Source organism: Anomaloglossus baeobatrachus, chromosome 1 (assembly GCF_048569485.1).
Source record: "Anomaloglossus baeobatrachus isolate aAnoBae1 chromosome 1, aAnoBae1.hap1, whole genome shotgun sequence".
Lineage (NCBI taxonomy): Eukaryota > Metazoa > Chordata > Amphibia > Anura > Aromobatidae > Anomaloglossus > Anomaloglossus baeobatrachus.
Genome location: NC_134353.1, coordinates 935740090 through 935763901, shown reverse-complemented (window position 1 = coordinate 935763901; position 23812 = coordinate 935740090). Strand labels below are relative to the sequence as shown.

General features: G+C 46.8%; 1 protein-coding gene across 2 annotated transcripts in view; it reads right to left on the bottom strand.

The window, feature by feature from the left end:
• The window catches only part of LOC142256551 (class I histocompatibility antigen, F10 alpha chain-like), a 154532-nt gene that overhangs the window by 100681 nt on the left and 30039 nt on the right, over positions 1-23812 (bottom strand). The window contains exon 2 of one of the 2 annotated variants that reach the window (XM_075328311.1): positions 18672-18932. In XM_075328311.1, the coding sequence (XP_075184426.1) occupies positions 18672-18932 (261 nt within the window). The remainder of the gene's footprint in view (positions 1-18671; positions 18933-23812) is intronic. The other variant, XM_075328319.1, reaches the window with a different exon arrangement.

Here is a 23812-nt window from a genome sequence, read left to right as displayed (position 1 = left end):
AAGAAGACTTTTTAAAATTTTTGGATACAGGTCGCTTTTGTGGTAGAGTGGTACTTTTACCACCCGTCGTCTCAGATATAAGCTTGTCCAGGGATTCTCCAAACAGACGAAGACCCTGGAAGGGGAGTGTGGACAGGGACTTCTTGGAGGCACTGTCCGCATTCCATATCTTTAGCCACAGGACTCTGCGGGCAAAAACAGCGTTGGCTGCCGTTAGGGCTGACAAACTAGCTTCATCTAAGGAGCCGTGAAGCAAGTAATTATAGGCTAGAGAGAACAAATCAAGGATCTCAAGAGCCTCTAAAGAAATATTGCAAGAGCGAAGCAACTTGCGCAAGTTCCTACTCCACACACTCATCGCTCTCGCCACCCATGTCAAGGCAAACAGGGGGCGCAGAGAGGAGCTGGAAGCCTGGAAAATAGATTTGACCGCAGCATCAATTGCGCGGTCAGACGAGTCCTGGAGAGACGCGGTGTCTGAGACAGACATAACCGTGTGCTTTGCCAGCTTGGATACTGGCGGATCCACAACGGGGGGTACTGACCAGAGCTTAACCAGTTCCGATGGAAAGGGATAAGCGAATGAAGAGGAGGATTTTTTTATTAAACCTCCTATCAGGGTGATCCCACCGTTTTAGATATGATTTGATGAAAAAGCGGATCCTGGGCAAAGGACTTAGGAGGCTTCTTGGCCCGCTTGATTGCCGACTGAGAAGTCGGGTCCGAAGGCTGATCAGAAATCGACAGAGTGATTGACAGACGAAATTAATGTGTCTTCCATATGTCTAGACTCAGAAGGGACATCTGAATCAGAGTCAGAGTCTTGGGAATCGTGACTACTATAGGTCACGGAGCCTGAGTCAGACTGATCATCGTCCGAGTCGGACGAGACGTAACGGTCGCAATGGCGCCTTTTGGAGACAGCCTTTTTACGTACTGGGAACGAGACACCAGACGAAGGCGGGCTCCCCTGGGGGAGCTGAGCCGGGGGGAGGCTGTGAGAGCCTGTGGAAGGCTGGGATATCTGAGCGGCCAGGTCATCTAACCTCTTAGACATTAGAAGAGCCCAGGCAGGTGTTAAGGTGAACTCTTAACCAGAGATCACTAGTTGCCTACTGCCTGGCCGAATTGATATGGGCCAAGTGCATGCATAAAAGAATCCACACCAGACACAGTCGGATGTGTAATCTCTTCTTGGTCACAGTAGAAAATGGCACCAAACAGACAGAGAAGAGCATGCGTCCTCTTGATATAGGCTAGGGGCGTACACAAGTTCAGATATGCACATTTAGTGGGACAGTTCATGAGCTAGCCAATGGGGAGATCCGTGTTGCTGTTGATGGGTGCGTCTGACTTCAGTGGATGAAACCATGATGATGGGAGGGACGTCACCTGGTGCATCCATGCTGATGGTTTGGTCTGTCTTCCCTTATATGGTGGTCTTCTTTCATCTGGACATTCCTTGCATTCCAAGCAAGGTGTGGATAACAGGAAATGGCGGCCATCTTTATATCTGTGTCACGTGTATGATCTGAACCCTGAATTATGTAAGGCAAATCAACATATTTCCCACAATCCCTCGTCAAGAGGTTAATTAAGTATTTCATTTTATGGCTCTCCTCAACACAGGAATAACGTCATCAGACTGGGGTACTGCCTGGATAGTGGTTGCAGCCAAATCCACAGACTGCACGACCTCCTGGTCCGTCAGCGGAGGCTGTTGTGACACGGTAGTAGGGGCATCGCAGCCCCGGCATAGTGGATAGCTTCGGCCATTACAAAAACGAGCGTCCACAGGTGGTACAAGCATAGTACAGGTCTGTAGAGGATGCCTGGGAAGCTTATTCACCCTTGCGGTTACGCATGTCAGCAACAGTTCCACAATAAGTACAGTGAGCCTCTAGCAGTATTATAAAGGGACTGCTGTGGGTGAGGAGCTGCTAGCAGTATTATAAATGACTGCTATGCAGAGCCGGTATATACCGAGTAAAGTAGCACACACTGCCAAACAGTCGGTATATACCTACAGGCACAGTTAGTATATACTGCTAAAAGCTGATATACACCGCCAGCCAGCAGACACACACCGCTAGAAAGACAGCGATATACCACTGAGCAGAGCGGTATATAGTGCTGCAGAATCGCAGAGCCAAGGAGGCGATCTCACCCGTGTCTGCTCCCCACGTGTAATGGCGTCCAGTGTTCTCTGGCAGCATGGAGGGGAGAGACGGCCCACTAGAGGGAGCGGCATCTGGAGCAGTGGAGGGGGCGTTGCTAGAATGCAGGCCGACGCCGGGAGCTAAATTAATGATGCTTCCCCGGGATCACGGCCTGCACCGCCCCACCGGCGCCTTTTCAGGCGGCGGTTTGGATGCAGGGGACAGATGACTCGTCGTCTCCCTACCTGCTCCTGGCTCCGTCTGAAGACGCGTCGGTCCTGGGATGTGGGGATCTCGAGGACGCATCTTCGGCTCAAGGCTGAAGCAGGTTATCGGCTCTGCTAGCCCTCTGGAGCTACCTTGGTGTGAGGTGCTTCCAGGGAGCCTGGAGGGGTACGCAGACCCGACCACTTGGGCGCGAGGGAAGACTGACGGCTTGTGCACGCCAGGTTTCCTCTGCCCGTACACGGGGGGAACGGGGGTGGCAAGGCACCCTGGTATTGCCTCTATCAAAAATAGAATGAATAAGAAAAGAAAAACAAAATAAAAAGTAAAAATAAGCTGGCCTGAGGCACCTCTGGTGGAGCTCAGTCCAGACATGTCAGCCTCCCTGCTGACACTAGGGAAAAACTGAGCTAGTTCCCGCCTAGCTGGGGTTATATGCTGTGGGAGGAGAAGCTAACACTTTTTTCAAACCTAGTGTCACGTCTCCCCTGGAGACACCATATAATCCACTGTCTGTGTCCCCCAATGAAAAGGCGAGAAAGGAATATATAATAAATTGGGGACAGTAGTGCAATGCAGAATGTGCTGAATATTTTTTCATAGGAATTTGGGAAAGTTATGAAATTTCCTATAAAGGGCTGTTCTATTACTGATCTAAGGCGGGCTTTGCACGTTGCGACATCGCAAGCCGATGCTGCGATGTCGCACGCGATAGTCCCCGCCCCCGTCGCAGGTACGATATCGTGTGATAGCTGGCATAGCGAAAATTATCGCTACGCCAGCTTCACATGCACTCACCCGCCCTGCGACCGTCGCTCTGGCCGGCGACCCGCCTCCTTCCTAAGGGGGCGGGTCGTGCAGCGTCATAGCGACGTCACACGGCAGGCGGCCAATAGCGGCGGAGGGGCGGAGATGAGCAGGACGTAAACATCCCTCCCACCTCCTTCCTTCCGCATTGTGGCCGGCGGCAGGTAAGGCTGCTTTCACACCTCCGGTTTCTGCAATGCAGCACAATCCGGCACTTTGCAGGAAAATCGCAACCGGGTTTTTTTGCTGCCGGTTGCGTTTTTTCTGCATAGACTTTAATTAGTGCGCGCATTGTGCCGCATGGCCTTGCGTTCGGTCCGGTTTTTGCCGCATGCGGCAGATTTAGCCGATGCGGCGGCCGGATGGAACGTTGCCTGGCACGTTATTTCGTGCGGCAAAAAAACCCGCATCGCGCCGCATTCAGCCGATGCGGCGCATTTTTCAATGCATGCCTATGGCGGCCGGATGCGGCAAAAACCGCATTTGGCCGCCGCATGCGGTTTTTGCCACTGCACATGCTCAGTAACATGCCGCAAGCGGCAAAAACCAGACGGGCCGCATGGGGAAAACTTATGCAAAGGATGCGGTGTTTTCACCGCATCCGTTGCATAGCTTGCACAGCCGGATTGAGCCGCACAGCTCAAGCCGGATGTGTGAAAGCAGCCTAAGGAGATGTTCCTCGCTCCTGCAGCTTCACACACAGCGATGTGTGCTGCCGCAGGAGCGAGGAACAACATCGTACCTGTCGCTGCATCGGCATTATGGAAATGTCGGAGGCTGCACCGATGATACGATTACAACGATTTTGCGCTCGTTAATCGTATCATCTAGGCTTTACACACTACGATGTCGCATGCGATGCCGGATGTGCGTCACTTTCAATTTGACCCCACCGACATCGCACCTGCGATGTCGTAGTGTGCAAAGCCCGCCTAAGGCTACATTCACACACAGCGTTTTTGCTGCGTTTTTGGAGGATACATTTTTCAGCTGCAAAAGCAGATCAGCTTTTTAAAAAACCGCATCACCTGAAAGGTTTTTGAGCTCATAAATAATGCTTTCAATAGCAAAAGGAGATTAGAAAAACACCAAACTGACATGCTCATTCTTTGTGAGGATCTGTTTTTGAGCACAAAAATAGATCTTCACAAAACAATGTGTCTGAATGTCATATCTTGAAACCCATTGCCTTTGCTGGGATGCCCGGAGTCACTGCATTTCACTGAATTATTTTGCCATCAATGTTCGATATGTTTGTGACAAGAAAGAAATTGTTAGCAAGACACTGGCAGTAAGAGATACTAAAGCTCATCACCGCAGCCAGTTTCTCCAGGCCTTAGTGGAAAAAGTTCTGCAAGATTACAAACTCAAAAAAGAACAGGTTCTTGCTATTGTAACGGACAATGCTTCAAACATGATAAGTACAATTACACTGATGAATAAGAGTAATGAACAACAGCTAGAAGAAAATTTAGGATTCAGTATGTATGAGATGGAAGGCCCAGTGCTGTTCATGTAACTGAGGAACAAACAGATATTACAACAGAAGAACAGCAAAATGATACTTTAGGAGGATTTAACTCCTGGCATTTTCATAAGGGAGTGGAAGAACGTACTACTTTGCCTGTCCCAAAGAGGAGGTTTAATCCCAGATGTCATTTCTGCTTCAATGAAACAGAGAGAGACACAGCTATTGGAAAATAAAATTCTTCTGGCAGCTGTTTATGTGGACCCAAGTCATCGTATACTGTTTGATGATCAACAGCTTACTAAAGGAAAAGAAGCTGTGAGTGAGGTAGTAGTTAGGATGAACGGCTACAGGACTGCCAGGCACAAGAGGACTTGGGGCCTGACAGTGCTACTGCTGCCATATCTTCACCTCATCAGATGAGGAGTTTAACTTTGACAAGTATTTGGATGACATGGAGCAGGCAAAGCGTTGCCGCAAGGAAAAAGATTTCACTCCGTCTCCTATAGCAGCAGATTGACCAGATTTCAGTAAAATATTTCACTTGCTCTCAAAGAAATAGAAAAATTCAACCGTTCATCAAAACTGACTGTGCATGAGGCAATTCCTTTATACCCGGAAATTGTTAGAGATGTTGCCCCATGTGGTTACGGCTTTGCCTCCAACCCAAGTTACTGTAGAGAGGTTGTTCTCTAGCCTTAAAATTATTAGGTCAGATTTGAGGTCATCTGCGAAGGAGGATCTGATGGAGGCAATTCTATTTCTTACAACAAATTCATAGACTGCACAAATGTTATTTACTATGTTTTTGTTGAAAACTGTTTTTTGCCACTTACATAGTGTATTACATAGTTATATATACACTAATATATATATATATATATATATATATATATATATATATATATATATATATATATATATATATATATATATAATATATATATATATATATATATAACACTATGTAATACACTATGTAAGTGGAAAAAACAGATTTCAACAAAAACATACTAAATAAAATTTAGTATAATGCTTATATTTAAATGAAAAATGTATTGTAGTGCAATGTGAACATCAGACATTTAATCATTATTATGATACAATAATCAAGATATTTAGATAGAACACAGTTTTTTGTGTTCTAAAGTTGTATTACAATAAATATATTTTATGTTCTATCTAAATATCTTGATTATTGTATCATAAAAATGATTAAATGTCTGATGTTCACATTGTACTACAATAAATATTTCACTTAATTATAAGCAATATATGTGGGAGTCGGAGTCGGTGCAAGGGAAATTGAGGAGTCGGAGTCGAAGGTTTGGCTTACCGACTTCACAGCCCTGCTTCCAACAAGACAATGATCCCAAACATAAAGCAAAATCTACAATGGAATGGTTCACAAATAAACGTATCCAGGTGTTAGAATGGCCAAGTCACAGTCCAGACCTGAATCCAATCGAGAATCTGTGGAAAGAGCTGAAAACTGCTGTTCACAAACGCCTCCATCCAACCTCACTCAGCTCCAGCTGTTTACAAAGGAAGAATGGGCAAGAATTTAAGCCTCTCCATGTGCAAAACTGACAGACACATTCTTCCCCAAGAGACTGCAGCTATAATCGCAGCAAAAGGGGGCGCTACAAAGGATTAACTTAAAGGGGATGAATAATATTGCACGCCCCAATTTTCAGTTTTTCATTTTTTACAAAAGTTTAACATAAACAATAAATTTTGTTCAACTTCACAATTGTGTCCCACTTGTTGATTCTTCACCAGAACATTAACATTTTTATCTTTATGTTTGAAGCCTGAAATGTGGGAAAAGGTTGAAAAATTCAAGGGGGCCGAATACTTTTGCAAGGCACTGTATATCGCAGATTTACTAAATCTCTGCACTGAGATGGAGTCGGATTTGGCGCCAGCGCATATCTCTTATCTCCGGCGCCATCTTTGTGAAGACCGTGTGACATCATCTCATTGTTTTGTGGCTTATGCGAGGGTGGGTCATGCGCTCCCATGGCACATGAAAAGCGGAGGATGCGAGGGTGCATGCGCTGCCCTCGCAATAGACTACAAAACAATAAGATGATGTCACAAACCAAAGTTAGCATCCATATGTTTGGCATTATTGTAGTGAGGAGAGCCTGCTTAATTTACGTGGAGCACGTTTCCAGAAGCACAAGCTGGGCACAATATATGGGCACTACAATGTACTGGGCACTACATGGACTTATTTGCAATTTTTAATTCTGCAGCATTCACTACGTGCACCATACCCATAGATGAATTCCCAGAGGGATGTAATTTCCAAAATTTGGTCACTTGAGGAGATTTCTTCTGTTCTGACACTAAGGGGTACTTTGCACGCTGCGACATCGATAGCCGATGCTAGCGATGCCAAGCGCGATAGTACCCGCCCCGTCGCACATGCGATATCTTGTGATAGCTGCCGTAGTGAACATTATCGCTACGGCAGCTTCACACGCACTTACCTGCCCTGCGACGTCGCTCTGGCCGGCGACCCGCCTCCTTCCTAAGGGGGCGGGTCGTGTGACGACACACGGCAGGCGGCCAATAGAAGCGGAGGGGCGGAGATGAGTGGGACGTAAAACATCCCGCCCACCTCCTTTCTTCCGCATAGCCGGTGGATGCAGGTAGGAGATGTTCCTCGCTCCTGCGGCTTCATACACAGCGATGTGTGCTGCCGCAGGAACGAGCAACAACATCGTATCTCCTATTGGTGCGACATTATGAAAATGTCCGACACTACACAGATCGCCGATTTACGATGCTTTTGCGATCGTTTATCGGCGCATCTAGGCTGTACACGTTGCGACGTCGTTACCGGATGTGCATCACTTTCGATTTGACCCCGACGATATCGCAGGTGCGATGTCGCAACGTGCAAAGTACCTCTTAGTGTTCTATAACTGGGGTCTGCAAACTATTTAGTAAAATCTGTGCTACAAAAATCACACATTGTGGGGCTCAGACAGAGGGGGGATTTGGGAGTGCAGATTTTGCTAAATTTTTATTTTGCGGGGGTTGCCATATTGTTGAAGAGCCTTTGTGTAACCACTAATGTGGAAGCCCCCTATATTTCTCTTCACCGATGACAGATCTGAGTGGGGATTTGTGTTTTTGTGGGTTGAATTGAATGGTATTTGGTGACTATTTTGCTACAGAACATTTTGGATCAGTCCACATTTAGCCTGTGCTCTATGCTGAGCACTTAGGCTATGTGCGCACTTTGCGTTTTTACCCGCGTTTCCGCTGCGTTTTTTGTTGCTGCGTTTTTGTGCCAAAACGCATGCATTTTTGTTTTCCAGGAAAGTCTATGGGAAAAGATGAATTTCTGACCGCACTTTGCTTTTTTTCTGCAGCGTTTAATTTGCATATTTTTGGTCAAAAACCATGCAGAAAAAGAAGCAGCATGTCAATTGTTTTTGCCATTTCTGCAGCATTTTGCTAACATTGCAGTCAATGAGAAATGGCAAAAACCAAGAAACTTAAAATTTCCTGCGTATTACCTGCTTTTTAGGTGCAGAAAACATGCGTTTTTCACAAACAAAACGCATGCTTTTCTAACATTAAATTAATGGAATAATATGTCCCTTTACACACACACATAATCCGACAAATAAATTAAAGAACATTATGATTTTATTGCTATTTTTGGAATTAATATGATAAAACCCGCTATGTTTCCAAGAAATCTACCGTATTTTTCGCTTTATAAGACGCACTTTTCCTCCCAAAAATTTGGGAGGAAAATGGGGGGTGCGTCTTATAAAGCGGTACGGGGGGGGGGTTCCTGTCTGAGGCGATCGGGCGGCCGGGTACCTGTGCTTGCGTGCGGCGGCAGCCGGGTACAAGTGGCTGTGTGCGGGCGGCAGCGGGTGCTGTGTGGGGTCGGCAGCCGGGTACCTGTGCTTGCATGCGGTGGCAGCCGGGTACCCATGGCTGTGTGCGGGCGGCAGCCGGGTGCTGTGTGCGAGCGGCAGTCGGGTGCCCGTGCGGGCGGTAGCCGGCTGCCGCCCTCACACAGGCACCCGGCTGCCGCGCTCACACAGGCACCCGGCTGCCGCCCTCACACAGCCATGGGTACCCGGCTGCCACCGCACGCAAGCACAGGTACCCGGCGGCTTGTACGCAGGGTGGGCGGGCAGGCTGCTGGCTGCCACTCTGTGCATGCGGGGCGGGCGGCTGTGCAGCATGTTACCAGTTGTCCGCGGTCCCACTTTCAAATGATGGCGCCGGTGGAGCTCTTGGATGAGAGCTCCATCTGCGCACGCGCTGCTCCGGGAGTCAGCGCGTGCGCAGATGGAGCCCTTGGATGAGAGCTCCATCTGTGCATGCGTCGCTCCGGGCGCCATTACTTGAATCGGGACCGTGGACACACTCCACCACTGAGCAGTCGCCGCCGCTCCCACCACTGAGCCGTCGCCGCCGCTGCCACCACTGAACCGGGACCGCGGACACACTTCACCACTGAGCAGTCCCTGCCGCTGCCACCACTGAACCGGGACCGCGGACACTCACTGCACCGGCCTGCTGCACGGCTCACCCGCCACGGCTGCTGCCGCCACCACGCGCCATTACTTGAATCGGGACCGCGGACACACTCCACCACTGAGCAGTCACCACCGCTCCCACCACTGAGCCGTTGCCACCGCTCCCACCACTGAGCAGTCGCCGTTGCTCCCACCACTGAGCAGTCGCCGCCGCTGCCACCACTGAACCGGGACCGCGGACACACTCCACCACTGAGCAGTCCCTGCCGCTGCCGCCACTGAGCGGTCGCTGCCGCCGCCGCTGCCACCACTGAAGCGGGACCGCGGACACTCACTGCACCGGCCTGCTGCATGGCTCACCCGCCACGGCTGCTGCCGCCACCACGGACCCCACGGCTCCTGCCACTGCGGACGCCACCGCGCCTGCTACCACAGACCCCACGGCTCCTGCCACTGCGGACGCCACCGCACCTGCTACCACAGACCCCACGGCTCCTGCCACCGCGGACGCCACCGCGCCTGCAACCACGGACGCCACGGCACCTGCATCCACGGACCCCGCTGCCACTGACCTGCCGCGCCTGCCAGCACAACCTGTGCCTCCTGTGACCCCGCTTCACCACCACTGCTGCCCCTCTCCGGTAAGAGAACACCGGAGTATAAGACGGACCCCATTTTTCTTTTTTTTACCTTTTTTATGTCTAAGTTTGGGGTGCGTCTTATATTCCGGTGCGTCTTATAAAGCGAAAAATACGGTAACTATTTTCTTTAATAATTCTAAAATTATCTATGTTTTGCTTTTTTTTCATTCTGTTTGACTATTTAATCTTTATTTAGCAGTGTCTTGATGTTCAAAACGCATCTGTGAAAACGCATGTGGAAACGCATGGAAAAAGCGCTAAAAACGCATCTAAAATGCGGTAAATACGCATGCGTTTGTAGCGCTAAAAAATGGTCAAAAGCCATTTTGTCAAAAACCAAGGGCTTAAAAACGCGCAGAATAAACTGCAGGCACTACAACGCAAAGTGCGCACATAGCCTTACATCTGGGTTTCCATCTACATTTTCAAAATACGTGATTCAGGTGAGATCCCTGACGGATCCATTCACTAATGAGGCAGCAGAGTTACTCCAGACTCTGTTTAGTCTCTGTTCAGCGGTGTCTGTATTTTCAAAGGTGCACAAATTTGTTGATGATTGTAGTTTTGTGCACGCCCAAAGAGACACGTAAAAAGATGGACACTGCCGGATCACAGACCTTACAGGAGAGCAAAGTGTCTCCCTCTGCCTCATTACAGTGAATTTTCAGTTGGCAATTTTGTCTAAATCACGTTTTTCCGAAATTTAGAAAATGGGCCCACAATCTACATACAACGTGTCTTCTGCAGAGATGTGAGTGTTAGGCTATGTGCGCACGCTGCGTTTTTTTGACGCTGCGTTTTTGGCCGCTAAAAACGCACAAAAACGCACCTGCATCGAAAAAACGCATCAAAAAACGCATGCATTTTTGTCACGATTTGGTGCGTTTTTGGCTGCGTTTTGCTGCGTTTTTGATCTCTGCGTTTTGCTGCATTTTTCCAATACATTGCATGGGCGGAAAACGCAGAAAAACGCAGGAAAGAATTGACATGTCCATTTTTTTTTTCAAGCTCAAAAACGCAGCTTAAAAAAAACGGTTGTGTGCGGACAGCAAAAATGAAAACTCATAGACTTTGCTGGGGAAGCAAAGTCATGCAGTTTTGAGGCCAAAAACGCACCCGAAAAACGCGCAAAAACGCAGCGAAAAACGCACTGTGCGCACATAGCCTTAAACACAGGAGACCGCAGCTGCCTGTGCCCAAGTTCAGGGTTTGGGCTGCCGCAGACTTTCGCTTTGGTCTCGTGGACAACACTCGTATCTCCGCAAGCATAATTGACATGTTGTGGCTACCAACCCCCTCATCTTTCAGAATATACCCATGTAAAGTATACAGTACACGGGTTTATTTCTAAGGATGAGGGGGCTGGTAGTCCCAGATCCCCATAACAGTGCGTCATCCTCAGATCCCCATAACAGTGCGTCATCCACAGATCCCCATAACAGTGCGTCATCCACAGATCCCCATAACAGTGCGTCATCCACAGATCCCCATAACAGTGCGTCATCAACAGATCCCCCATAACAGTGCATCATCCACAGATCCCCATAATATTGTGTCATCCACGGATCCCCATTACAGTGCGTCATCCATAGGTCCCCCATAACTGTTATCCGCAGAGCCCCCATAACAGTGCGTCATCCACAGATTCCCCATAATAGTGCATCATCCACAGGCCCCACATAACAGAGCGTCATCCACAGATCTCCCATAACAGAGCGTCATCCACAGGTCCCCCATAATAGTGCGTCATCCACAGATCCCCCATAATAGTGTGTCATCCACAGGTCCCCTATAATAGTGCGTTATCCACAGATCCCCCATAACAGTGCGTCATCCACAAATCCCCCATAATAGTGCGTCATCCACAGGTCCTCCATCATCCCAAAAGCTTCCCCTCCTGTTATTCACAAACCTGGATCATGTTGCTTACAATGCTGCTGTTGAGTCTATATTGGTAAAATAATGTTTTTATAGAATTTTATTAAAATGTTTTAGTGCATTATTTGGCTCAAAATATATATTTTTGAATTTTCCTTCTCTAAAACCTAGAAGCGTCTTATAATCAGGTGCGTCTTATAAAGGGAAAAATATGGTACATCCTAAGTCGGGAACTGCTCCCTTTCAGGCCTTAAACACACTTCCACATAAAAAACGGACGTGTCTCACGTTCTGTTTTTCATGTCCGTGTTTCATTTTTATATGGGCGTTTCTCCGGTACGTGTGACACCCGTGTGATGGCATATGCTCGTCGTGTGTGCGTGTGGAATGTCTGTGTATGTGTCAAATACTTACGTTACATGTCCGTGTGGTGTCCGTGTGAAATGATCCGTTTGTGTGGTAAAATGTCGTTTGATACATGCCCGCAGACAGAAGACAGAGTCGCGCGATGAGAATGAACTCGGGTGAACTTCACCCGACTTCATTGTCATACCGCAGCTCTGTCCGTGTCGCGACCTGATTAGCGGTCACCTGTGAAGGGCTCACCGGTGATCGCTAATCCCCTGTGTGACTGAAGTTAGAGGCGACATTAGCGCTGCCGTCACTCAGGTTACCCGCGGCTAGCTGGAGTCATCCACCTGAGACCGCAACTCACCTGTGACTTCATTGCAGATCGCGCATTTCACTTCAGTCACTCGGGCGACTCGCTGTCACAGTTGGAGGATCCAGCGGTGGCCGCGAGTAACCTGACTGACGTCATCGCTGCTCGCGCGGCTCCCCTCAGTTGCTGCTTGGAGGTGATAGAGAGCGGTCATTGTGTGTGACTGCTCCTGTCTCCTACATGTAGCAGAGCTGAGAGCGTCGTGGGACATCCATGGATTACGGCAGACCTGGATGGGTTTTTTGTTTTTTTTAAATTGATGAACGAGGGTGTTTGTTTGGTTTAATTTTTTAAAATAAAGGATTTTTTGAATGTGTGTTTTTATTTACTTTTAATAACAGGTTAATCATGGAAGTTATCTTTGGGAGACAGCTGCAATGATTAACCTAGGACTTAGTGGCAGCTATAGGCTGCTGCCATTAACTGCTTATTACCCCAATTGCCACCGCACCAGGGCAATTCGGGAAGAGTCGGGTGGAGTTCCAGAACTGTCGCATCTAATGGATGTGGTTTTTCCGGGCGGCTGCTGGCTGATATTGTTACGGTGGTGAGCTCCCCATAACGTGGGGCTCCCCATCCTGAGAATACCAGCCTTCAGCCGTGTGACTTTGCCATGGCTGGTATCTAAATTGGGGGGACGCACGCCGTTTTTTTAATTATTTATTTATTTTACTGCACAGTATAGACACGCCCACCGGATGCTGTGATTGGTTGCAGTGAGACAGCTGTCACTCAGCGTGGGGGCGTGTCTAAATGCAACCAATCATAGGCACCTGTGGGCGGGGAAAGCAGGGAATAGTAGATTGAATAATGAGCGGCCGGCTTTTTCAAATTAATTAAAGCCGTCGTATCTTTTGCACAGCTGTTCATCGCCGCGCTGATGATCGGGGATCGGTATGTATGAGACAGCGGAAGATACAGACCGACAGACAAAGGGATAATGACTGACAGCAACAGAAAAAAAGGTAAGTTGACTGACTTCCAAAACAACCCAAAGATTGCCCGACATCGCTCATTTAAAAATGCACACGGACAGTACGTGTAGCACACGGACATGCTACATGTGCCGTCTGTGCAGGCACGGACCCATTGACTTTAGTGGGTCCGTGCCTGCGTGATCCCGAAGAAAAATGGACATGTCGGCCGTGTGGGAAAACGCACACACGTACAAACGACACGGACACACGTTCCATGTGGTTTTACGTGTGTGCCTGCTACCATAGGTTAGCATTGGTCTACGTGTCTCCGTGCCGCCGGTACGTACAGAAACGTACCAAACACGTACCGGCAGCATGAATGTGTGTCGGAGGCCTTAGGATGTATAAGTACGTCCAAGATCGGGAAGGGGTTAAAATTATTTTGGCAATATAGTTTCCTTACAAATTTTGCACTGTTTGCTTTCACAAGCTCTTTGTTTCCTGTATATTTATCTTTGATGTGGTCTGTGGTCATAAATCAGCTGAGAGGAGCTCAGAAAAAAAGACCGATAAAGGAGTTACAAACTGTCCTGTAAGATGTCCACTGAGCTCACTGAAGGATTCTCAGTTTGATGCCGGACATTTTTCTTGTATCTCAGGAACGTCCTGATATCACAGGATGGAGACGTTTTACTGATCTGCAAACTATGAAAAAAATCTAAAGAACATTTTTAAAACCTCTTGATTTATTTAGTCTGGAGTATGAGCCACGAGCAGAAATCCCGGCATTTACAGCCTCAACCGCCCTGAATGCAGTTGAGCAAATCATCAACATCTGCTGTTGGCAGCTCCTGTGTAATCACCGGCCAATGATGTCCCAAATGTGCCTGATTGGAGACAAGTCTGGAGACGCTGCAGCTATGGGTGGACATTTAGGCCACACAGGCACTTACAGAAGCACAAACTGCATGTGGCCTGGAGTTGTCGGGTTGAAAAATGGCTCCTGGGACACTTTGGAGAAATGGCCGCAACACTGCCTCCATGACCAAATCAATGTAATGCTGAGCATTAAGTGCACGTGGAATGAAGACTGGAGGGGTCCCTCTACTGTACATTATACCATATCACACAAAATCCCGGGAGTAGGCCCGGTGTGACGTCATCTCAGGAATGCCTCTTTATGATATTACCCATGTAGTTTGTCGACCGTTCTCCAGCTTCATGTCTAAGAGTAAAGTACGACAGACTCCATTCAGGCCTCCTTTCCTCTTTCTCTGCACAGTCACCGCCTGTGAAAGCACCGGAGTGAGATCAATGGAAATCTATAGCTGGACGTCTGGGTCATAGCCCAGTGTTGTGCGGACACATTCTGGTGGTGTCGGGTGACATAATATACAGTAGTCAGATCCCTCTGGTCTTAATTCCAGGTGCAGTAACAGCTCGGGGTTACACTGATTTCATAGTGGATCCAGAGGTGGCCATTTCCCCAAACTGTCCCAGGAGCCGTCTTTCACCACAATAACACCATGCGCATGTTGCTGGTGGTACTGTGAGCGTGTGTGTGGCATAAACGTGGCTTTAATGAGATGTTTTGAAAATCATGTTTCCATTTTTCTATTATTAGCAAACCAGTATATGTATTCATTATTCCACAACTTCCCTGCTGGGAGTTGTAATTTTATTACTGAGAAATGAATATTACTGATCAGAACAGGTATAAACCAATAGTCTATATTACTGTATTGTGTGGATTAGTGTATACCGTTCAGTGTGTGTATATAGTGTATAGAGTGTAGTGTATGTATACAGTGCAGTGTGTGCATATTGTGTATACAGTGCAGTGTGTGTATAGTGTATACAGTGCAGTGTGTATATAGTGTATACAGTGCAGTGTGTGTATACAGTGCAGTGTGTGTATATTGTGTATACAGTGCAGTGTGTATATAGTGTATACAGTGCAGTGTGTGCATATTGTGTATACAGTGCAGTGTGTGTATAGTGTGTATACAGTGCAGTGTGTATATAGTGTATACAGTGCAGTGTGTATATAGTGTATACAGTGCAGTGTGTGTATACAGTGCAGTGTGTGTATATTGTGTATACAGTGCAGTGTGTATATAGTGTATAAAGTGTAGTGTGTGTATACAGTGCAGTGTGTGTATATTGTGTATACAGTGCAGTGTGTGTATATTGTGTATACAGTGCAGTGTGTATATACAGTGCATTGTGTATATGTGACACCCTGGCCTATCAGGTCGTCACAGGGTATTGCACAATCTGCCCTTCTGTGCAATATCCATCTCCTCCTTGGTTACGGGTCCCTAACCAATGGTGTTGCCAAAACCAGCTAATCAAAACCCTAGGAACACTCTGCACCACACCCACCAGACACACCAGTGGACGGCCTGAGTGGAATAGGGTCGTCCACTTGGGGGGTTGGTAAGGGGAGGTCAGGAGTGGGCCAGTGTAATGTTGGAAGTGAAGGAGAGAGGAGGTCAAGAGCTGGGCTCCTTGGAGGTACTAGGTAGCAGATGGTGGTCTGGGCCGAGTAGGAGCTGAACCCCCGGTCGCAGGGGATCTTGACAAGGGGCACGGTATTGACGTGGAGGTTAGCCGGCGGCCTTGTACCATCACCGGGCTGGGACCTGGGCACGACGGGGTACGTGGACCCTATGTCAGGGAGTAGCTCCAGGCAACCTGACAATTTACCCGACGAGAACGGAGCCTTCAAGATCCGCTCTCCGCTCGCTCCAAAATCGGAGTACTAGCGCAACGAGGGGGATAGGACTTTCCACTAAAACGGTCCAGGAAATCCCAAGCGTGAACCCTGAGAGCAAGCTCCCTCAGTTAGCCGCACTGGGGAGCGGGACCCAACTAGTTTCAAGCTATAGGGGCCAACTAGAAGAAAACAAGGTGCCAAGGGAAAGGTCACAGATCACCAGGCAACACCAGCAGAAACGGGACCCAAACGTGCTCCCCCTCAGCGGCAGTGGTGTCGAGAACTTTGGTTTACTACAGTTTGCAGTGTCAGCTTTATGGACTGAGTGAGTACGCAAGTAACTCTTACCTCCCCAACGGCACATCCCTGTCCCCATCACTGAGTCCCGGGGCATCCCCCCTACCCGTGGAGGGGTTAAACACCTGGCTGCCCACTCCATCGCCACCGGGTACTCCACCTTACCACACACCACGGGTGGCGTCACGAACTTTAGATACACCATCCCCTGTAAATACCCCCTTAATTTCAGTAGCCGCACGACCCCCGGGTCCGGACACCCCTCGAGCCACCGCGGATCCGGATCCAAGCAACCCGCCTGCTGACACGGGGGCGGCACATATACAGTGCAGTGTGTATATAGTGTATACAGTGTAGTGTGTGTGTATACAGTGCAGTGTGTACATTGTGTATACAGTGTAGTGTGTATATTGTGTATACAGTGCAGTGTGTATATAGTGTATACAGTGCAGTGTGTATATAGTGTATACAGTGCAGTGTGTATATTGTGTATACAGTGCAGTGTGTATATATTGTATACAGTGTAGTGTGTGTATACAGTGCAGTGTGTGTATATTGTGTGTACAGTGCAGTGTGTATATAGTGTATACAGTGCAGTGTGTATACTGTGTGTACAGTGCAGTGTGTATATTGTGTGTACAGTGCAGTGTGTATATAGTGTATACAGTGCAGTGTGTATATAGTGTATACAATGCAGTGTGTATATTGTGTGTACAGTGTAGTGTGTATATAGTGTATGCAGTGCAGTGTGTACAGTGCAGTGTGTATATTGTGTGTACAGTGCAGTGTATATTGTGTGTACAGTGCAGTGTGTATATAGTGTATACAGTGCAGTGTGTATATAGTGTATACAGTGCAGTGTGTATATAGTGTATACAGTGCAGTGTGTATATAGTGTATGCAGTGCAGTGTGTATATAGTGTGTACAGTGCAGTGTGTATATTGTGTGTACAGTGCAGTGTGTATAGAGTGTATACAGTGCAGTGTGTATATAGTGTATACAGTGCAGTGTGTATATAGTGTATACAGTGCAGTGTGTATATAGTGTATGCAGTGCAGTGTGTATATTGTGTGTACAGTGCAGTGTGTATATAGTGTATGCAGTGCAGTGTGTATATTGTGTGTACAGTGCAGTGTGTATATAGTGTATACAGTGCAGTGTGTATATTGTGTATACAGTGCAGTGTGTATATTGTGTGTACAGTGCATTGTGTATATTGTGTGTACAGTGCAGTGTGTATATTGTGTATACAGTGCAGTGTGTATATTGTGTATACAGTGCAGTGTGTATATTGTGTATACAGTGCAGTGTGTATATAGTGTATACAGTGCAGTGTGTATATAGTGTATACAGTGCAGTGTGTATATAGTGTATACAGTGCAGTGTGTATATTGTGTGTACAGTGTGTATATTGTGTGTACAGTGCAGTGTGTACATAGTGTGTACAGTGCAGTGTGTATATAGTGTGTACAGTGCAGTGTGTACATAGTGTGTACAGTGCAGCGTGTATATAGTGTGTACAGTGCAGTGTGTATATAGTGTATACAGTGCAGTGTGTATATTGTGTGTACAGTGCAGTGTGTATATTGTGTGTACAGTGCAGTGTGTATATTGTGTGTACAGTGCAGTGTGTATATTGTGTATACAGTGCAGTGTGTATATTGTGTATACAGTGCAGTGTGTATATTGTGTATACAGTGCAGTGTGTATATAGTGTATACAGTGCAGTGTGTATATTGTGTGTACAGTGTAGTGTGTATATTGTGTGTACAGTGCAGTGAGTATATAGTGTATACAGTGCAGTGTGTATATAGTGTGTACAGTGCAGTGTGTATATTGTGTGTACAGTGTAGTGTGTATATAGTGTATACAGTGCAGTGAGTATATAGTGTATACAGTGCAGTGTGTATATAGTGTGTACAGTGTAGTGTGTATATTGTGTGTACAGTGCAGTGAGTATATAGTGTATACAGTGCAGTGTGTATATAGTGTGTACAGTGCAGTGTGTATATAGTGTGTACAGTGCAGTGTGTATATTGTGTGTACAGTGTAGTGTGTATATTGTGTGTACAGTGCAGTGAGTATATAGTGTATACAGTGTAGTGTGTATATTGTGTGTACAGTGCAGTGAGTATATAGTGTATACAGTGCAGTGTGTATATAGTGTATACAGTGTAGTGTGTATATAGTGTATACAGTGCAGTGTGTATATAGTGTATACAGTGTAGTGTGTGTATATAGTGTATACAGTGTAGTGTGTGTATATAGTGTATACAGTGCAGTGTGTATATAGTGTATACAGTATATATGTCTCTTACCTCCGCTCTGGTTGAATCGCTGCATCGCTGTCTTCACATTATGTCTGAATGCCGCCTCATTCCCTTTCTCTCTCTGTGTCTCTCTCTCCCAGTATTCATCCTCCAGTTTCTCCATCCACTGGACCTTGGGTTGGAGTCTGCGGCTGTCTGAGTTATAATTCACAATCTCCCGATCATCCACATATCCAACTACAGAGTATTCAGGCAGCCCGGACCCCGGAGCAGAGACCACCGTCATATAATATCGCAGAGTGTGACTGTCTGAGGGAGATACAGAGCGTTACATGTCACATACACAGGACACAGGAGAAGGACAGGTACATAAAGGATACACCTGGATGTGTGTACAGGATACAGTGGGTACGGAAAGTATTCAGACCTATTTACATTTTTCACTGTTTCATTGCAGTCATTTGGTAAATTCAAAAGAGTATATTTTTTTCCTCATTAATGTGCACTCTGCCCCATCCCCCATCTTGTCAGAAAAAAACAGAAATGTAGAAATTTTTACAAATTAATGAAGCAAGAAACACTACAGTGAAACAGAGTGAAAAATGTAAAGAAGTCTGAATACTTTCCGTACCCTCTGTATGTGCAGCAGCAATGGGCACATATTCTTGTGATCCAGAGGACGTTTCAGCAATGATTATTTGTTGTATAGATGGAGATTGGAGAAGACGGATATAATAAAAGCCGCCACAAAAAAAGAAAGAAATTATTAGCAAAACAAATAATCTGACACCTGAAGGATCAAATATAGAGAACGACCTAAATTGTTTTAGAAAATACAGATTTTTAATTCATTAAATAACTTTTTTGTATTGAAAGAATCACTAATTGTAGACTCAAGGTATTTTCCGATTTTTTAATTTTTTTTATGGCTGAATCTACACTACATTTGTCGACATTGTCAGGCGCATGCGCTCTGGAAGACTGTGCCCATCAGTGAGGAGTCAGGATGGATCTGACCACCGGACCCCCTGTTACATGTACCCCATAATATACGGGTCTGTACAGCCCCTCTGTATACAAAATAACAGTCTGCTGCTCTCTCCTATACGGTATACGACCGGTGTGCAATTATACACCTGCCGGATAGAAGGTCGAAAAAGCGCACTGTCCACCTCTATCTGGTGAATGAACACAGATGTCAAAACTGCAGTATTCATCTGGAGAAGTGTCCAGAGATAACACTGTGCAATGTGCACTTGGACTTTGAGTTTTATTTTTTTTTATTTTTTTATTTTTGTCATTTATTTACATTTTTATTTATGGATGTACGGGGTGTAATGTACTCTCCTCTCTGTACGGGGTGTAATGTACACTCCTCTCTGTACGGGGTGTAATGTACACTCCTCTCTGTACGGGGTGTAATGTACTCTCCTCTCTATACGGGGTGTAATGTACGCTCCTCTCTGTACGGGGTGTAATGTACGCTCCTCTCTGTACGGGGTGTAATGTACTCTCCTCTCTGTACGGGGTGTAATGTACACTCCTCTCTGTACGGGGTGTAATGTACACTCCTCTCTGTACGGGGTGTAATGTACACTCCTCTCTGTACGGGGTGTAATGTACACTCCTCTCTGTACGGGGTGTAATGTACGCTCCTCTCTGTACGGGGTGTAATGTACTCTCCTCTCTTTACGGGGTGTAATGTACGCTCCTCTCTGTACGGGGTGTAATGTACTCTCCTCTCTGTACGGGGTGTAATGTACTCTCCTCTCTGTATGGGGTGTAATGTACACTCCTCTCTGTACGGGGTGTAATGTACTCTCCTCTCTGTACAGGGTGTAATGTACTCTCCTCTCTGTACAGGGTGTAATGTACACTCCTCTCTGTACAGGGTGTAATGTACTCTCCTCTCTGTACAGGGTGTAATGTACTCTCCTCTCTGTACAGGGTGTAATGTACGCTCCTCTCTGTACAGGGTGTAATGTACTCTCCTCTCTGTACAGGGTGTAATGTACGCTCCTCTCTGTACGGGGTGTAATATACGCTCCTCTCTGTACGGGGTGCAATGTACGCTCCTCTCTGTACAGGGTGCAATGTACGCTCCTCTCTGTACAGGGTGTAATGTACGCTCCTCTCTGTACAGGGTGTAATGTACACTCCTCTCTGTACAGGGTGTAATGTACGCTCCTCTCTGTACAGGGTGTAATGTACACTCCTCTCTGTACAGGGTGTAATGTACACTCCTCTCTGTACGGGGTGTAATGTACGCTCCTCTCTGTACAGGGTGTAATGTACACTCCTCTCTGTACAGGGTGTAATGTACGCTCCTCTCTGTACAGGGTGTAATGTACGCTCCTCTCTGTACAGGGTGTAATGTACGCTCCTCTCTGTACAGGGTGTAATGTACGCTCCTCTCTGTACAGGGTGTAATGTACGCTCCTCTCTGTACAGGGTGTAATGTACGCTCCTCTCTGTACAGGGTGTAATGTACACTCCTCTCTGTACGGGGTGTAATGTACACTCCTCTCTGTACAGGGTGTAATGTACACTCCTCTCTGTACAGGGTGTAATGTACGCTCCTCTCTGTACAGGGTGTAATGTACGCTCCTCTCTGTACAGGGTGTAATGTACGCTCCTCTCTGTACAGGGTGTAATGTACGCTCCTCTCTGTACGGGGTGTAATGTACACTCCTCTCTGTACAGGGTGTAATGTACGCTCCTCTCTGTACAGGGTGTAATGTACGCTCCTCTCTGTACGGGGTGTAATGTACACTCCTCTCTGTACAGGGTGTAATGTACGCTCCTCTCTGTACGGGGTGTAATGTACACTCCTCTCTGTACAGGGTGTAATGTACGCTCCTCTCTGTACAGGGTGTAATGTACACTCCTCTCTGTACAGGGTGTAATGTACGCTCCTCTCTGTACGGGGTGTAATGTACACTCCTCTCTGTACAGGGTGTAATGTACGCTCCTCTCTGTACAGGGTGTAATGTACACTCCTCTCTGTACGGGGTGTAATGTACGCTCCTCTCTGTACAGGGTGTAATGTACGCTCCTCTCTGTACAGGGTGTAATGTACACTCCTCTCTGTACGGGGTGTAATGTACGCTCCTCTCTGTACAGGGTGTAATGTACACTCCTCTCTGTACAGGGTGTAATGTACACTCCTCTCTGTACAGGGTGTAATGTACACTCCTCTCTGTACGGGGTGTAATGTACGCTCCTCTCTGTACGGGGTGTAATGTACGCTCCTCTCTGTACGGGGTGTAATGTACACTCCTCTCTGTACGGGGTGTAATGTACGCTCCTCTCTGTACGGGGTGTAATGTACACTCCTCTCTGTACGGGGTGTAATGTACACAACTCTCTGTACGGGGTGTAATGTACGCACCTCTCTGTACGGGGTGTAATGTACGCTCCTCTCTGTACGGGGTGTAATGTACGCTCCTCTCTGTACGGGGTGTAATGTACACTCCTCTCTGTACGGGGTGTAATGTACACTCCTCTCTATACGGGGTGTAATGTACGCTCCTCTCTGTACGGGGTGTAATGTACACTCCTCTCTGTACGGGGTGTAATGTACGCTCCTCTCTGTACGGGGTGTAATGTACACTCCTCTCTGTACAGGGTGTAATGTACGCTCCTCTCTGTACAGGGTGTAATGTACGCTCCTCTCTGTACAGGGTGTAATGTACACTCCTCTCTGTACAGGGTGTAATGTACACTCCTCTCTGTACAGGGTGTAATGTACGCTCCTCTCTGTACAGGGTGTAATGTACGCTCCTCTCTGTACAGGGTGTAATGTACACTCCTCTCTGTACAGGGTGTAATGTACACTCCTCTCTGTACAGGGTGTAATGTACGCTCCTCTCTGTACGGGGTGTAATGTACGCTCCTCTCTGTACGGGGTGTAATGTACACTCCTCTCTGTACAGGGTGTAATGTACGCTCCTCTCTGTACAGGGTGTAATGTACGCTCCTCTCTGTATGGGGTGTAATGTACGCTCCTCTCTGTACGGGGTGTAATGTACGCTCCTCTCTGTACGGGGTGTAATGTACGCTCCTCTCTGCACATTATAATATTATAGATATAGATATAGATAATATTATGCTCGGCAATTTACAGGAGATAATACATTATTTGTTATACACAACTCAGCTGCTGCAGAACCTCATTTTTTATTTTAAGCATTCAAATGATAGTATATCCACAGGATCAGTGTACGGTACTTACTATTTCTGAGAAAATTACCTGTCAGAAGTAAAGCTGCCTGAGACTCCAGTTTCAAGATCACGTTGGTTCTTCACTATTAAAGTCTATGGGAGCTACAGCAACAGCAGAGGCCTTTAAGTTCTTCAAAGATGTTCTGCAGCAGCTGGTATATGTTCTGTACAGGTCTACAGCTGCTGCAGAACCTCTCTCAGGACCTGTTTGCACTTTGTATGTATTCTGCTGTCTGCACACTGAAGATTATGGGCACAAATCATTATTGTATTTGTGCTTCCTTTTGGCTACGTTTTATTGTTTTTCACCTGTTTTCTATTTTTAATTATTTATATTTTATTTTAAGTTTGCACTTTTTAAAAGTTTTATATTTTTTCTCTAGTTTTTTTATGTTTACAGTGTTTTGATTGATGTTTGGGTTTTGTGGGGTTTATTTTATCTAGTTTATCTGTTTCTCTCATGTTTGTGTGGGTTTCCTTCAGGTTTCCCAGGTTCCTCCTATACTATCAGGTGCAGACTGGGCTGGGGGGCAGGAGAGTAAATGCCCCCTGGGCCGCTCTCCCAGCAGCTGTACTACTTGCGGCTGTGTCTGCTGTACTGTGATGTGGCTGGACCGCAGCTGGGCCTGTAAATGTGTCACAGTGCACATTGCAGTCTGTATACTGTAGCATACACATCTGTACGAGACTGCATGCGTTTATATCTGTACCGTATGCTTACGCATCTGTATGCTGTGCGAGTGCATGTCTGTATACTGTATGCGTACACGTCTGTATACTGCATGTGCACATGTCTCTATACTGTATGTTTACATGCCCATGTTTCTGGAGCTCTATATATGTTTGTAAGATGCATGTATGTAATAGTGTAATGTGGTGTACACATAAAACATTTGTATATTTAGGGCACAACATAATCTATAAGGGAACATGCCCACAATCCGGCTTCTTGGCATTCTGGATGC